The 15,183-nt window shown below is 40.4% G+C and overlaps 1 protein-coding gene across 1 annotated transcript in view; it reads right to left on the bottom strand.

Annotated features, from left to right (window-relative positions):
* Positions 1–13,387, bottom strand: part of SLC9A4 (solute carrier family 9 member A4) — a gene marked incomplete at both ends in the record, with an annotated part of 32,494 nt that extends 19,107 nt beyond the window's left edge. The window contains 4 exons of the mRNA XM_082278460.1: positions 1,669–1,886; positions 4,940–5,199; positions 10,477–10,940; positions 13,126–13,387. Of these exons, the coding sequence (XP_082134586.1) occupies positions 1,669–1,886; positions 4,940–5,199; positions 10,477–10,940; positions 13,126–13,387 (1,204 nt within the window). The remainder of the gene's footprint in view (positions 1–1,668; positions 1,887–4,939; positions 5,200–10,476; positions 10,941–13,125) is intronic.
* Positions 13,388–15,183: the final 1,796 nt, after the last annotated feature.

Genomic DNA, 15,183 nt, shown 5'->3' with positions numbered 1-15,183 from the left:
TTGCTGGACCTTCTGGCTACACACTTGCTAATGTAGCCCAGGACGTGGCTGACTTCTTTGTCATAAGGACATAATTCTGGCTTGTGTTCAACTTGCTGTCTATCAGACCAGGACTTTTCTGTGGAGCTGTTTACAAGACTCCAAGCCTATACGGGTGTATGAAGTTACTCCAACACACAAGTCCTTGCATGTGCTCTTCTTGAACTTCATGAGCCTTCTGTCAGTCCATTTCTCAGCCTGTACAGGTCGTTTTGAATGGAAGCCATCCAGAATATTAACTACTCCCTGCAGTTTTCTGTCAGCCACAAAGTCGCTTGGTGTGCACTTCATTCCTTCCTCCAGCTCATTAAGGAAGACTAAAAATATATTGGTCTCTGTACTGAGCCCCATGGGGTGCCATTAGCCACGAGCTCTGGCTCTAAAGGGATTATAGACAGGGGCTGGTGGCTGAAGGAGGTGGTGACAGGTGCCCAATGTAGAATTCTTCCCCACATTATAGTCCTTTGACTGAAAAGGAATCATGGAGGAACTAAAGTGCTAACTTAGCCAATGTTGTTAGCTTAAATTTCAGTGTTCGGAATATCTCCTCCAAGGCCACCGGATAGAATAATTGGATTTTCTTTATTTTCTTTAAAATTATAAATTACCCTTACAAAAATTAGCATCTCCTGCATGGTCTCTTGAAGACAGCACTAGAAGGTTAGTCTGACCCAGCAGACCATTCCTTCTTTTCTTGTGTTGTCTAGAAAGTTTAGCAGGACAGTACCAGTAGATGAGGGAGAAGCTGGCAATGTGTTGCCTCTCTGCTTCCACTGTTGCAGTGAACTGGTTAAAAGCCACAAGAGCAGCTCTTAGGGGAAGTGTACGAGGACTGCTGCCACCTCCAGAACACCAACCACCAGCCTCCTTACTGCTTCTCCCTTTTCAACATTACTTTCAACCCATCCTGGACATTAGGAGAGGATGGGAAACTGTGTCCCACAACTCATCTCACATTATCTATAAACCGCCTTGCCCATACTAGAGGAATCCCAGTCTCAAAGGTCTGGAGTAGGAGACCTTTGCAGGAATGGGACATAGCATGTGCAAAATTGAGTCATTTCACATGGGCAGTTTAAAACTTCCGCCTTGACTTGTGAGGAGCAGTAGCATAGTGTGGTTGGCTTACATGTGGTATAAGTCCCTCTTTAGTTATCTATCAGCGCTAATTTTCACCTTCCCTCTTTTTGTATATCTCTAGCATTCCCAGCCCAGGACCTGTAGTGTTACAGTACTAGAAGTTTGATGATATACATTATCTAATTAGTAAGTTAATGATAGTGTGTGATGAAATCATTATGAGGCTCACTTACCCAAGGGCATATAGTAAATTAAGATATAAACATCTCTATAAGCATAACCATGATAATATTTTAATTTTGCTTAAAAAATTCAATTTTCACCTGAATGTAAAGTCTGTGCTTAAAGACTGGCATTCAGGTTTGTGTGGGGCTTTTTTCCCCTTTTCTCTGTGTGCAGATTTGTGAATTTTTCTTGTCACTAATATAAACCTAGTAAATTTGTTGTTAAAAAAGTTGTGCCTGCCCCACAGGCTTTTTTAACACAACAAAGAGTACAAAGAGTTTTTCTCAGAGGTGCAGAGAAGGTTGTCTGCAAAAGCTGACTTACTCAGTGTCCGCCAAATGAGGCAGAAGAGCAGAGTGAAGCAAATGAAGGCCCAGTTCCATTCATGGTTTTTCCCCACTGTAGACACTCCCATGAACACAAAAATCAGGGTCTCACTGATGCTGCTTAGCATCTTCATGAAATATTTTATTGTGGTATAAGAATTCTGGGAAACATTCTCCTCCACATATTTTTTCATTGTCACTGCACATGCTGTCATCCTGTATCAAGCAAAACATCAGAGATCAGCCACAACCCCTTCTTCTTTTCAGTTAAGGACAACATCAGCCATCATTACCAGCACTCTCCATCACCAGATTCTGACCTTCATCATAACAAGGAGCATTTTTGTTTTCAGTAACTTCAGCTATTTCATAGGATAGAAAAGCATCTTCATTCAGGTTTACAAATCTGTTTTACATACAGGATAAAGGAAGAAAACTAATCAACCTTCCTGACAAGGAAGTGAGGGTATCACATTCCAGTTCAAAGTCCATTTTATCCTGAATGCCTAACATGGAGCCACCAAGCACCAAATATTTGTCTCAAACAGCAGGCAGGTTGGTTTTGTACCAGCCTACAGGTGGATCAGTTAGACAGACATAACCTGCCTCTTAGTGATATTCTCCCTTGAGGTGGTAGCGGCAGACCATGGTAGTCCCATGCCAGGGCCAAAGCTCCCATGGCTCCTCAGCAGCTGGCTGCCATATCAGCAGTGCCAGGGCAAGCTTCAGGACTCTCCAACCACAGCAGGAGAAAGTTCAATTAACCTAAAAAGGCATCCTTCTCCCTTTAGTTACCTACGGCATGGGGAATGTGCCTATAGAAGCAAAGGGATGTTTTCCACTTCTTCACTGTTAATGAAGACTAGAACCTGTTTCAGAGGAATCAGCAGTCACCCAGCACAGATGCTGGTGACAACCCACATGGAGGAGCAGTCTTTGATCAGCCCTACTGAAGGGGATTCCCTTTTCCCCTTTGCATTTCCGTAGGTAGTACAGATTGAGTGCTATGCTAGTAGCATATTCCATCACCTATCTAGTTTCTACTGATATGATTTTAGTCTTTTGAGGCTTCTTGTAATGATATTTTTCCAAACTTGTGAATTCAGAGAATGATGACTCTTTATTAAATAACCTTTCTCTGGTTTCTGCTCATTTAATTTCCGCTGAAGAAATCTCAAGGGTATCCTGGTGGAGCTGAGTCATTTAGCATGTCCAAGGACACTCCAAGACAAGGCCATTAGGCATTAATGATTAATACTGTTGACTTTCAGATACACATACATAATAGACTTTCATGATCCAAGTGAAAAATGAATGAATCCTCAATAATTCAGAAAGGTGACAATAAGTTCCCATCTCTAAAACAAGCAATAATTTCCTTAATGAAGCAGTAAGAATAATAAATCCCAATTATATTAACATTCTTATATTACTAATAATTTCAGAACTCTAATGAAAATAAGAAGTGAAAGAAATAAAGAGCTATGTAGTCTAGTGCAAGGAACAGGCAGGGGAGCAGTATTTTGGGCAGTGCAGGTAGGAAAGGGTCTATATGGTATTAGTGCTCACTGCATAGTAGATCTAATTCTGCTCAAAGAAAGTTGCCAGTCACCTCAATCTGAGTATACGTGTTGGATATACAAAACATAGCACAAGGCTCATCTGCTTTGTCTAATTGTTCAAGATAATCTATATCCTGACTAACTACTTATTTAATGTTTAAATATTCAAATCCTGCTTCCCAGGACAATCCTGCTTTGTTTTTACAAAGGCAATTCTGCTCTGAACCTGAACAACCCAGGCTTCTTCAGCCTGGAGAAGAGAAGGTTTCAGGAACACCTTATTTCAATCTTTTGACATTTAAAAGAAGCCTATAAGAAAGATGGGGACAAACTTTTTAGTCACACCTATTGCAAAATGACAGAGGATAATGGTTTTAAACTAAAAGATTTAGGTAGATTTAGACTAGATATAAGGAAAAACTTTTTTACAATGAGAGTGGTGAAGCACTGGTACATGTTGCCCAGAATGGAGGCAGATGTCCCACCTGTGAAAACATTCAAGGCCAGTTTGGACAGGGCTCTGAACAACCTGATCTAGCTGAAGATGTCCCTGCACGTTGCCAGGGCATTGGACTAGATGGCCTTTAAACATCCATTCCAACCCAAACCATTCTGTGATTCTGTGAAATCAGATTCACAAGTTGAGGTGAGTACATGCAGCTGTCTGGTCATCAGCAGACATATGCTTGTACTTGTTAAGTTTAAACTGGTTTTTCCTCTATAAAGGGAAACACTTTCTGGAACATGAGGTCCTCCAAGACCCATCATGAAAGCTCAGAGCCAGTACAGGCCATGCAAAGCTGCTGCCACCAGCTGTGCGCTGAGCCTACGGCAGCCAGCAGCACCAGCTGGGGCATTTAGCAACATAGGTTCCCATCTCTTTATGTTTTACCCTGCAGATGGGCTGTTTGGTGTGGTATCCTTGAAACTCACTTGACAGCAGTTTTCTCCTTAAGTCTCTCACTTCATCCCTATTCCTTCCTTTCTCTTCCAGCTCCTTTCCTGCTGCCATCCTCTTTCCTTCCCACAATTCTCATCCTCTCTGAGTTTACTCCAGTCAAGAACCTGCCAGCTTTCTTTCTGCATCAGACACCCACACCATCACATACTTTGAGGAACATGTCACCAGCATTACAGCAGTATCAAGCTATCCTGACCACAAAAAAATATGATTGTCAATGTTCATATACATGGCTGTAAGTATGCAAGGGTAGGTGATGTTCTCTTTCGCCTGGTTTTGCCCAGTTTCAATCCCAGTGATGCTGTTCAAATGTAATGTAGTTCCATTAAATTGTGTTAGAGCTGACGTTCACAAAGAACTCGGGTGTCCTTTCTTATGTTTTTCATACTCTTACGTCTCTCTTATAATCTGATTGTGAAACTGCTTAGAAATAAATGCAGATAAACTGCTGCATTAACAAATCATTCTCTCCTGCTGTTGATCTTATCAGAGATCACAGACAGATGGTGGAAGCACTGACCACTTTACCCACAACTGGCAGTACTTTCACCAATGCTCCTTGGTAGCATACCTGTGCCTACACTGACTGTGGGTTTGATTTTCCTAGTTACCACTGCATTTTACAGATATCTAAGAAGCTGTCCACTCCCTCTCTGAGGCTGTGTTGTACCAGCCTTGAGCAAACCACCAAAAAGCAATGCCACTTCCTCCAAGAGATCATCCAAAAAGCCGAAAGGAATACTCACGCCAAAATGCCAGAGATGTAAAGGGTTTCAGCAGACAAGTATGACAGGTAGCTGAACATGAAGACCAGCAGGGGCTCGATTGAAGAGACGTTGTGGGTGAAACGAGTCATGAATGCTGAGACAAATCCAAATACGATGCCAAACAAGACTCCACCCAGCCCCACCACGAAGAAGCGAGCAAAGCCAGCAAAGATATCGATGGATTCAATTTCTTCATACCTGTGCATCTGGGTGAAGGCGATGAAGATGTTATATAAAACCTACATGTGAAAAGAAGAAGAAAGCAGTCAGGCATGCTTCTGAACCTGGCAGGTTTACTCATTTCGTAGGTGAAACATTGTGTGTGTCTGTGTCTTTGTATGCCTGAAATTGCATTAGACGTATCAGCAAAGTAACAATTGAAATCTCAGATTGTTCTTAACAAGTCCCAGAAGTAAGAGTCTGTTAAGTGTCCTGAAAAAGAGAAAAAAAAAGGTAAATGGCTGTGGAACAGAAGTAAATTACTGTGGGACCACATGCCACTGAATAATAAAAAAATAGTCTTTTTTTTGTTTGTTTTCTGAAGGTAAATTTAAGTTTTGGTCTTTGTATCAGAAGTTAAAAGCCCAGCCATGTACCTTGAAAGCCCCAGGCTCTATCTACCCTGTGCATTCTCCTTCTGACTCAGGATGGGGCAGGGCAGGGACTAAGAATCACCCATTTGATTTAAATCCCATTTAGGTTGTCTATAGGATCAGTAGACTGGACAAACTTCATTGGATGGACTCACGAATGTTACATGTTTTGCAATAGCACTTGACGAAGGGAAGGGAAGGGAAGGGAAGGGAAGGGAAGGGAAGGGAAGGGAAGGGAAGGGAAGGGAAGGGAAGGGAAGGGAAGGGAAGGGAAGGGAAGGGAAGGGAAGGGGGTAGCCTCAGTTTCATATTGTCTCTAGATAGATAAAGCTTCCCTATCATCATATATTTGGGGCTTGATGCCACTTAATCACCTCCCCAGAGAACAATCTCAAAGTAAGAACCAAATACTGTGACACTCTAAATGTTCTAAAGACCCTGCACTTATACACATTTTGACTAGAAATCTTGAAATTACAAAAATTAAAAGAAAATATCAGATTAAAAGAAAGATTGAATTGAATTCAAATTAAAATTTTATATTATGTATTTTATAATTTGGTCTGTAAAGAAAATGTCTTTAGAGCAGAAAACTTTACCATACTTCTATTATCAATAATTTCTATTCTGCAGAAACTGTTAATGAAAAATTTTAAGCATATTTCACTTTCATTCATCTTTTAGAAATTAATAGAAAATTTCCAGAGTAATGAGTGGTGTAGTAATAAAAAGGCCTTAGAGGTTGCTGACAATCAGTTAATATTAAGTCCTGTCAGATCTGTTTACAGTGCATGTGTCACACGTGAAAGTGACCTTTCAGTTTCAAAGAGCATTTGATAAACAACTAAAGACACCAGCTCTCCAAAGATGTTGCATTAAAGCATTAGTTCAAAAACAATAAATAGACCAAAGTAATTTGCATTTTATGGTTTTCTTTGGTCTTTCTTCTTCATCTAGTTAATTCCAGAAGGTTATTAAGAAGACTAAAGCAGGTATTTGCAGGTAGAAGAGTCAAGCTCATTAGGATAATAATTACTGCTCAGCTACTATCTAATCTTAAATTGCTGCTGGGGACATATAACCTTGAGCTGTCACACAGTCTGTTCTTCAGGAGGCTCACTGCTAATAGTTCTGGGAGACAGACAAAGCCAAACAAAATATTTCATTTAAGAAAATACCCAGAACTACTTTTTCCTAATGCCGGTGTATGAAATTTGGCTCTTCAGTGGCAGATAAGGAAAAGAGGGTTCATGTCTCCACAGTAAGCAAACCTCACCCTACCTACCTTATAGCTTTTAATTTCAGAGCCTGTTTTCTCTCTGTTTCCCTTTCTTGTAGACTTTGACCTCTTCCTAAGACTTGTCATTCTTTATAAATGAATCTATTGCTGACTTATGAAGAAAGAAAGTTATTCTCAGCAAATGACTTAACAAGAAATTTTTTTCTCTTTTTTAGTTCCTAAAGTGTCTATATGATTTAACTGACTTGGCATCAAAATGGAAGCTATGGAAATATGACATAATTTCCTTTTTTCTTTTGTAACATGCTTTGTGGGAGTAAATTGTTCTGTACCACAACATGCACTGTGTCATATAAGTAAGGATCAGCTAAGTTACATTGCAGTGTTTATGCCAGTAAATGGAATACTAGACTTCTTTTCATATTAGGAAAGCCTGAATCAGATTAGGAGGCTTTTGCTCACACAAAAAGAAGGGATGGATTGATAGTGGTGTCATGTAGCAAGACTGAGAACATCATGCTTTGGGTTGCTTGGAGAGTATTTTGTACCACTGGGCAGCTCTTAGAGCCAGGGAGAGGAAGAGAGAGCATGACACTGTTGCCACAGGGGACTCCTCAGGGACTGCTCCATGCTCCAGGTGTCTCTGTACAATTACTGCACATACCACCCACATCAGAAGCACTAGAAGAAAAGATTCACAACTGACTGCCTTAACCAGCAACACAGACTGTCTTGATAATTCTTTCTTACTACCCTGATAATTATTTCTGACCACTGTAGTTAGTTTTACTGTAAGCACAGTGGAACAACTTTTACAGTGGGAGCAGAGAATATCTCCATCATCCTTCCTGGCACCCAAACCAGTGGTCAAAGTCTTTCTCAGTGACATCAAAGAGGAAGTTTCAAGTCTCCTCAAATAAAAAAAATAATTTTACTTAGGTCTTCAACATGTATTAGACTTAACTGTTCTGCTGCATACAAAGAAGAGAGTGTTCCATTAGAGAATATTTTCTCTGCCACTCATTTTGAATACAGCATGATATATAGGTGTTCTCAGTATTTCTAAAATCAAGCCTCAGAGACTAAGCAGTAAGGGAATATTCCATTTCATGGTGCATACAGGTTCTCAGCTCCTGTTTAGAAACAAAATTATCTGTGTATATGTGGGAGCAGAGCTTCAGATACCTGAAGCACAAATTCACAGCAAAATCAGGGTATTCTACCTGAGTTCAGATTTGAATACGATCTGCACTGGATTTACTACACTTTTTTGAACAGGGCTTTGAAACTCCACTAATGTATGATGAATCCTAGGTCCAGACCTGTTGCTGTCTGAACTATTCTGATGCTAGCAGTCCACTCAGAAGTAAGTGGGGAAGGAAGCAATTAACAGGATTTGGACCCTTGTTGTTCCATCCACGAATATGGCCCTACTGAGGGGAATAGGAAAAGGTACCAATGTGTAAAAAGGGTAAATTACCCATTTTTTCCCAGCCCCTTAAGGCAAAGTCCTAACTTCTAGATTATAATTCTAATTCTACAGTCTGTTATTTTGCCATTTTTTTATATATACCAGGATATTGAACTAAATATAGAAGACAGAGCTATTGTTTCCTCAAATGTAACACACAAGTTCAACAAAACTCATACCAGTTTTTCCTGCTGGGGAAAAAATGTTCAAGCTGATAAGCTGGCTGGAGAGAACCAGGGGATATTTGTATTAAAACAATAAAAAGATATGTATGCTTAATGTATCTTGGTGATACTATCTTTTTTAAACACTTAGAGCAAATGAAACTGTTAAGAGAGAAAGAGAAGGAAATGGTAAGAGAAGACACCTGAGATAAATAGTTTTACAGTCTTGAAAAAAGTAAGTGGGATATCAGAGAGGGGAAAGTCACCTACTGGGCTCCATTCAGGTGACAAATAGTTCAGTGTTCTTAACCGTGAAGCCAGGTAGAGATCTTGAAAACTCAAATGCCCAGAAAGGGGATGAGTGGTGGTTGATACAGAGATGCAATAGCAGGAGCTGACAAACTGATGGCAACACAGCTGCTCTAAGATGAGCCCCAAAGATGAGAGTGTGTGGGGCAATGGGAACTCTCAGTGGTGGACCCAACATATCCCTTTCATCTCATTTACTAACACACCCAGTGCTGCTGAGGAGTGCCTAAGTCTGCTGTTTTAAAAGGCTTTCTGTCACTGCACTTTTGTACTCTAACAGGATCCTGACTGGAAGCTCAGGCAAATACTGTCAGGAGTTGGACCTGCACCATAAACATCTGGAAGAAAAGGAAAGGGAAGGTAGTGAGCCCATCAAAAAAAAGCATGAAACAAGCTCTTCCAGTATGAAAAAGAGGTATTACATTTTTGAGGTCTGTTTTTGAGGAAACCAAAAAGTGTAAGTAATAGATGCAGTGGGGATTTTTCTGTTACACCTGTAGTGCCCATGTAGTTTGCATGAAAATTAAATTACATTTGTCCCTTAGTTCTACATCAGCCCTGTATCTCAGATCACCAAGAAGAAGGATTTATGATCAATAAGCTGTGGCTGCAAGAAGTTACTTTGTTCCTTTTTCTTTTCTCGATACTCATAAACTGCACCTCTCCCATGAAGCCTTTCAGCAGTGAACTCTGTACAGATTTTACAAGTCCGAGTTGGGCTGTACCTCATGTATAGCAGTATCTGAATAGTTTTTACGTGGTTTAGATTCCTGTGATTTAAATTCTGTAAAGATCTTATCTAGTGAAACTCCTGAACCTGCCATTAACTTGTACCACATGAGCAGTCCTGTTGGTTTCTGAGCAATGAACGTCCTGCTTGAAATTTCTTCCTTGAAAAATATATGTTTTAAATGTTCTTGTCACCTATGCTTACAGCTAGAATTTCAGGTTGCTCCAATTTTAGCAGAACTAATGAGATAGGGGGAAAAATATTAGCAAAAGGAGCTCTGTAAAACTCTTTACCTTTTAAAAAGAAAAAAACACCAACAACAAACAACAACAAAAACCCAATCAACCAAACAAAATCTCTCTTATTCAGGAAACATTGTTTCTGGATATTTATGACAAGACAGCTAAAAAAGGCAAACATTTGTCAGATGTCAATTTTTTTACTGATAGAAACAGTTGTGTGAAGTTATTAGTGGCATTTTGAATTCCTAACTAAGATCTCTGGTGAAATTTCTAGAAAGGGCTGGAGGACAGAGTGTAGCCTCTAGAGGTTGTCCACATCTGGCTTGCCTTTTCTTTTTTTCCAGAGGACTCTCTCAGGTATGTGAGAAAGCAGAGTCTCCTGTATTTCTACCCTTGCCGCCTTCAGTCTTTAAGCAGTACAATTTTCTATTCATTTGCTTGTACAGTGTCAAGAACATTCCAAGGTCCTATACCGATCCTACCAGGAAAATCAGCTGTAGCTTATCCATTCACTTCAGTGAATGCAAGTGCACATCTCATACGCATATTTCCCTCTTCTGGCAGCTCTAAAATACATGCTTTTGAAAGTGGTAATATAAGATGTAATTTTTGCATACATTAAAATCCCTTGTGTGTAACTGAGTGGAGTAGTCATAAAATAAATAATGTATTAGGATCTCCTTTGAGCTGTTCTTGCCCTGTGCCCAGTAACCCTGCAAGCCACATGAGTACAAAGAGGGGAAAACAAGGAGTGGAAAGAAACTCACCACAGTTATGCCATCATTTAGCAATGACTCTCCAAAGATCATCATGTAAAGCTGCTCATTAACGGAGGCTTCTTCAAAAACTACCAGAGCTGCCACGGGATCCACTGCTGAAATCATGCTGCCAAAGAGCAGGTTCTGCAGCAGGTTCAGGTCAGTCAGGCCGAAGGCTTCAATCTGGCAGACTCCATAGAGGGAGAGGCCAATACCAAATGAGTTTAGCAGAGCTCCCAGAACAGACCACCAAAGAATGGATCCAAAGTTTTCAAAAAATGGTCGAGTTGGCATGAAATAACCCTCCTCCAGGACAATAGGGGGAAGGAGATACAGGAAGTAAATACTAGTGTTCATCACTGGTGGAGATTTGTGATGGGAGGCAAAGATGATTGCTCCTACTAGTGCTCCAATGGCAATCAGGATGCAGCTTTCAGGCATAAGTCTTGGTAATCGGTGATAGATATGGAAACCTTGAATAAAACATTTGGAGATTATTCAAGTTTAAATTACCTGATGTCACGCAATTGTCTTGCCTCCATTTGAACACTTTGTCTTCAGCCAGGCAGGTTTTGCTCTAAGGATTATGAAGGTAAAAACAGACAGTACTCTTCCTTTCAAAACTAAACATTCCCCCACTTCTATCACTCAAGCAGGGCAAGAGTTTGACCCTGAATTTCTTTTTTTCCTGCTGCCCAGCTCCTGATTTCTGAGCGAGCATGTCTGAGCTTAAGCTTCACTTTTGGAAAGGCAGAAACCTCTTTGAAAAGATCCTCCACAATTTGGAAGGAACATGTTCTCCAAGAATCCTGACTTCCCACCTGCTACTGGCTCATCTAGTCCCTATACAAGGAACTGTGTGATCATACCATGAGTGACAGGTGCCTGTACGACAAATGTCAGGATTTTTTTTAAATTTGAAAGAATGAGAATGAGGATGACTAAGAAACCTTTAAATCCAATGTCAGTGACCCCATGCTTGAAGCTAGCTCAGATTTCATCTTGCAGCTCTAGAAGGCTCTGCCATGACTGTATTTCTGTGATCCTTGAATTATCAGACTTCAAACACAAAGGAATATAAAAATATTTTTATGAAATTTTCAATTGTTTTTTAGGACACTTTTTTTTTTTTTTTTTTTAATCAAGAAGTATGTTAACATTATAAATCCACTCATTCACCTTTTAATTTAAAAAATCATTTTCAAGTCTTCTGCCAGAATAAGGGGATTGTTCTGCCTTTTAAGATCTTGGAACTTTTTTCCACCCTTAAATCTTGAAATCCAGAAAGAAGATCATACCTGAATAAAACACTGAAAACTTTAACAGTTTGGAAATCTTCTTCCCTGGGTAACCGGATTATTCTGACTAACTCTTTCATCTAATTATATTTGAAATTAACAGCTCCACACTTTTCATCAGAAATAATATTATTTGAAAACTCACAGTAAAAGTAACAGGTCCATCTGGGAGGCACCACACAGTTCTTCTAAAGTATCTATTTCTTGTTCAAAACAAGAATATTGTGTAGATGTGCCATATGTTAAGTCCTATGATTTTATGGATGACAAATAAAGAATTTGGTCGATATGTTTACTGTTAACACACTCTGCTGATGCCATAACAAATTTTATTTGTGAAAATTTTGATTGTTATGTTATCAGTGAAGACATTTTTTGGAATTGGATTGAGGGCATCAGCTATAATGAAACTGGCAAATTATGGTTAGTGGTAATGATTTTTGTCAGCTGGGTGACTATGACGTGAAAAATGTTTATCTTCAGGCCACCTCCAGAAAAACATCAGTCTCGCCTATGAGTCTGTTCTAAAGAAATGTTTGAAAATCCTACAGAAAGATCAAAAGAAAAGAGAGATTTTATGTGTGCAACTCTTCGCATTATTACTATCTTCTTTGTTTATTTGATATTGCTGCATTACTTTTGAATGGTCAAAATAATTTAAGTCCAGTTATGAAAATGTGTAAGGTATGATGAGCTTTTTTGCCATGTTAATTGCAGTCCCTACTGTAATTACTGCTCCATGAATTGTCTTTTCCCATTCAGATACCCACATGGAGCTCTAATAGAAGCTAGATGCATTGGTGTGTATTCAAAAGGTACTCAGCCTGCATCTCTGATGATCCACACCCTCAGAGACTCTCAGTCTCTCTCCTCTGGTATTACTTTTCACACAAACTTGAAAGAGCAAATATGTAAAACAAAGACTCAGAGGGAAATGTTTCCTCTTATTCACACAAAGGAAGAATTCTTTACACTTTCTCCTCAAAATTCAATACACTTGAACTCTCAGTCTGGTGTAACTGATTTCTGCAGCTGTGTCAGGTTGCAAATTCCAGCATCTTGTGATGTATAAGGACTAGAAAAATGAGTGGACAGCACTGTGTCAGGGAGATCTCTTGCTACTTACTACTCACAATCCAAGAGACATGAAGGTTAGAGGTCATACGTTAACTTAAGTAGGATGGAATCATTTTAAGGCTGAATTTTGGCATTGCCATGGTAATGAACACAGTTGTTCTTTTGAGAACAGACACTGTAAAATCAATCCCAGCTACAAAATGAATGAAAGTTACTTTGTTACATTGTACTTTTTTAACTTCTTTCCAAGATAGGAGGACCCGAGACCCCATTTTCTACTTACCTATTTTTGCAAAAGAGGCAAGGAGGATCCAAAGGGTAACTTCATAGGGAATTTGCACATAGTCATAGTCCAGCGTGAGAACATGTAGCCTTGTGTCTTGTGAGGAGCCAACAGCACCACTGGAATCAGGTTCATAGTGAGGCAAGGACCTCTTGCCCAAGCTGGGCTCATCCACATAAGCAGAAGCAGAGCAGGATACCACACTCAACAGCAACAGAAGCAGGTTGGAAAGCTTTGCATGTGCAAGCATGGTAGAGCCCATATTGGGCTGTGACAACTTTATTACAGATTTAGCATATAGTGGGTGCATGAAGGTGTGCTACTGTCCCTTCTGCTGATTCACGCTGCCCACAGCCACAGCCGCTTCTTTCTCAAGGCTCTTTCATTTGCCTGTTAGAGGTCATTTTATAGTCCTAATGTGCCTGTCCCGTTCCTTGTGTTACAAACGGACCTGGAGCTGCATGAAGATACCGGTTGTGCAGGTTCCTCTGACCCAGAAAATCCTTGGCCACAGCATCACCCGGTTGAGGAATAAAAAATCCTTTCCCACTGCATTATTTATCCAGCCTCTCTGATTTTTCCACTGTCCAAGAAAAAAAACCAAAACAAACCAGTAAAACCAAAAACCCAAACAAAACAAAACAAAAAACTTTTGATGCTCACCGTTCAGGCAGCAAGCGCAGCACGAGGGAACAGCATCAGCTGGGAGAGGTGGTGGCAGCCTGGGCAGACAGGAAAACCTGCTTCGTGCCTGCCTCTCTTGCCCTCGCTCCCTGGCTGCCTCCCCTGCTCAATGGCACCTCGGGCCCCACACTTGGCGCTACTCCCTGGTCCTGTAGCACCTGGTAACAAAACTAGTCGGTGTGTAAATAGACTGTGCGGGGCTCGCGGTAGGGACATCTGGTGGGGGACTGCGCAAACTACAGCCTCGTTTGGAGAGGGCCTCCGTCTCTTAAACGTGTATGTAATTTAGCAGGTAATAACAACGTAAAGAGGAAGGTCTGAGTCACAGCACCTAGCTAAAACAGGATCTTGAGTTTTCCTGTATTTGGAATTTGTTTTGCTCATACCAGTAAGGCATTTACTGGGCAGACACATTATACTCATCCAGCTACTCTCCAGGATCATTTTTTTAAAAGGTCAGGATATTAAGGATAACAGGGTGTACAAACATAGTGCTATTTATTAGAAGCTTCTAAAGCCTGTGTTACTTGCATTAGAACTGAGTGTATTTAATTTACTGACAAATTATTCAAAATACTCAAATTCAGTAATGATTTGATTGTGTTAGAAGACAGTGCAGATAGTGCAGATGGGGAGAATAGTTGTGATACCCTGAAACAACTAGTTCTGAGAACCCTGCAACCACACTGTGTGTACTCGGGAGGGGATTCCTTCAGACCAACTGATCTCACAGACTGAAAGTCCCTTCATGGATGGAGAATATCTTCCACCTGACTTTCTGCGGAAGGGATCCAGTGTGTGCAACTGTGATGCTCTATAATGCAAAACAAAAGGCAATATGTGGTGACAGCTGGGAAATTTGCATCAAAATTGTGATGATCTGAACCAAATCTCCAATACAGGTGCAGCTGCAATGTCAGCATTTTCTGTGGTACACTCAGTGATGGCCTTTGATGTTCTGCTTCTACATGAAAAACCATCTTCCATCAGCCTCACAGCACCATCAGTCCTCCCATGAAAGCTTTGAACCCAATATAGCATTAGGTAGATAATGCTCAGCCTGCTTGCAAAAGAGTTCTTTTTTCAGTATACTGATCCTGTTAACAGCAGTGTTTCTTGAAACCTCTTTCCAACAAGGAATCTGACAAATGAGATATTCAATTAGCATTATAAAACAAGAAGTTGTTAACTCAAAGGAGGAATGAAGTGAGCAGAACAGCAGAGCAGTGGCTATACTACTCAGATTGCTTAATATGGACCATTGCATTTCACTCAGATGCAGACATACACACACAGGCTGCAAGATGGTTTGACAGCAAGTGATAAGAACTCCGGAGAGTTGGCAGCCAGAGGACTACAAGGGAAAGACTTTGG

The sequence above is a fragment of the Coloeus monedula genome (assembly GCF_965178545.1).
Source record: "Coloeus monedula genome assembly, chromosome: 3".
Taxonomy (NCBI): domain Eukaryota; kingdom Metazoa; phylum Chordata; class Aves; order Passeriformes; family Corvidae; genus Coloeus; species Coloeus monedula.
Note: the sequence above shows the minus strand (reverse complement) of the source record. Positions and strands in the feature narration are given on the sequence as shown.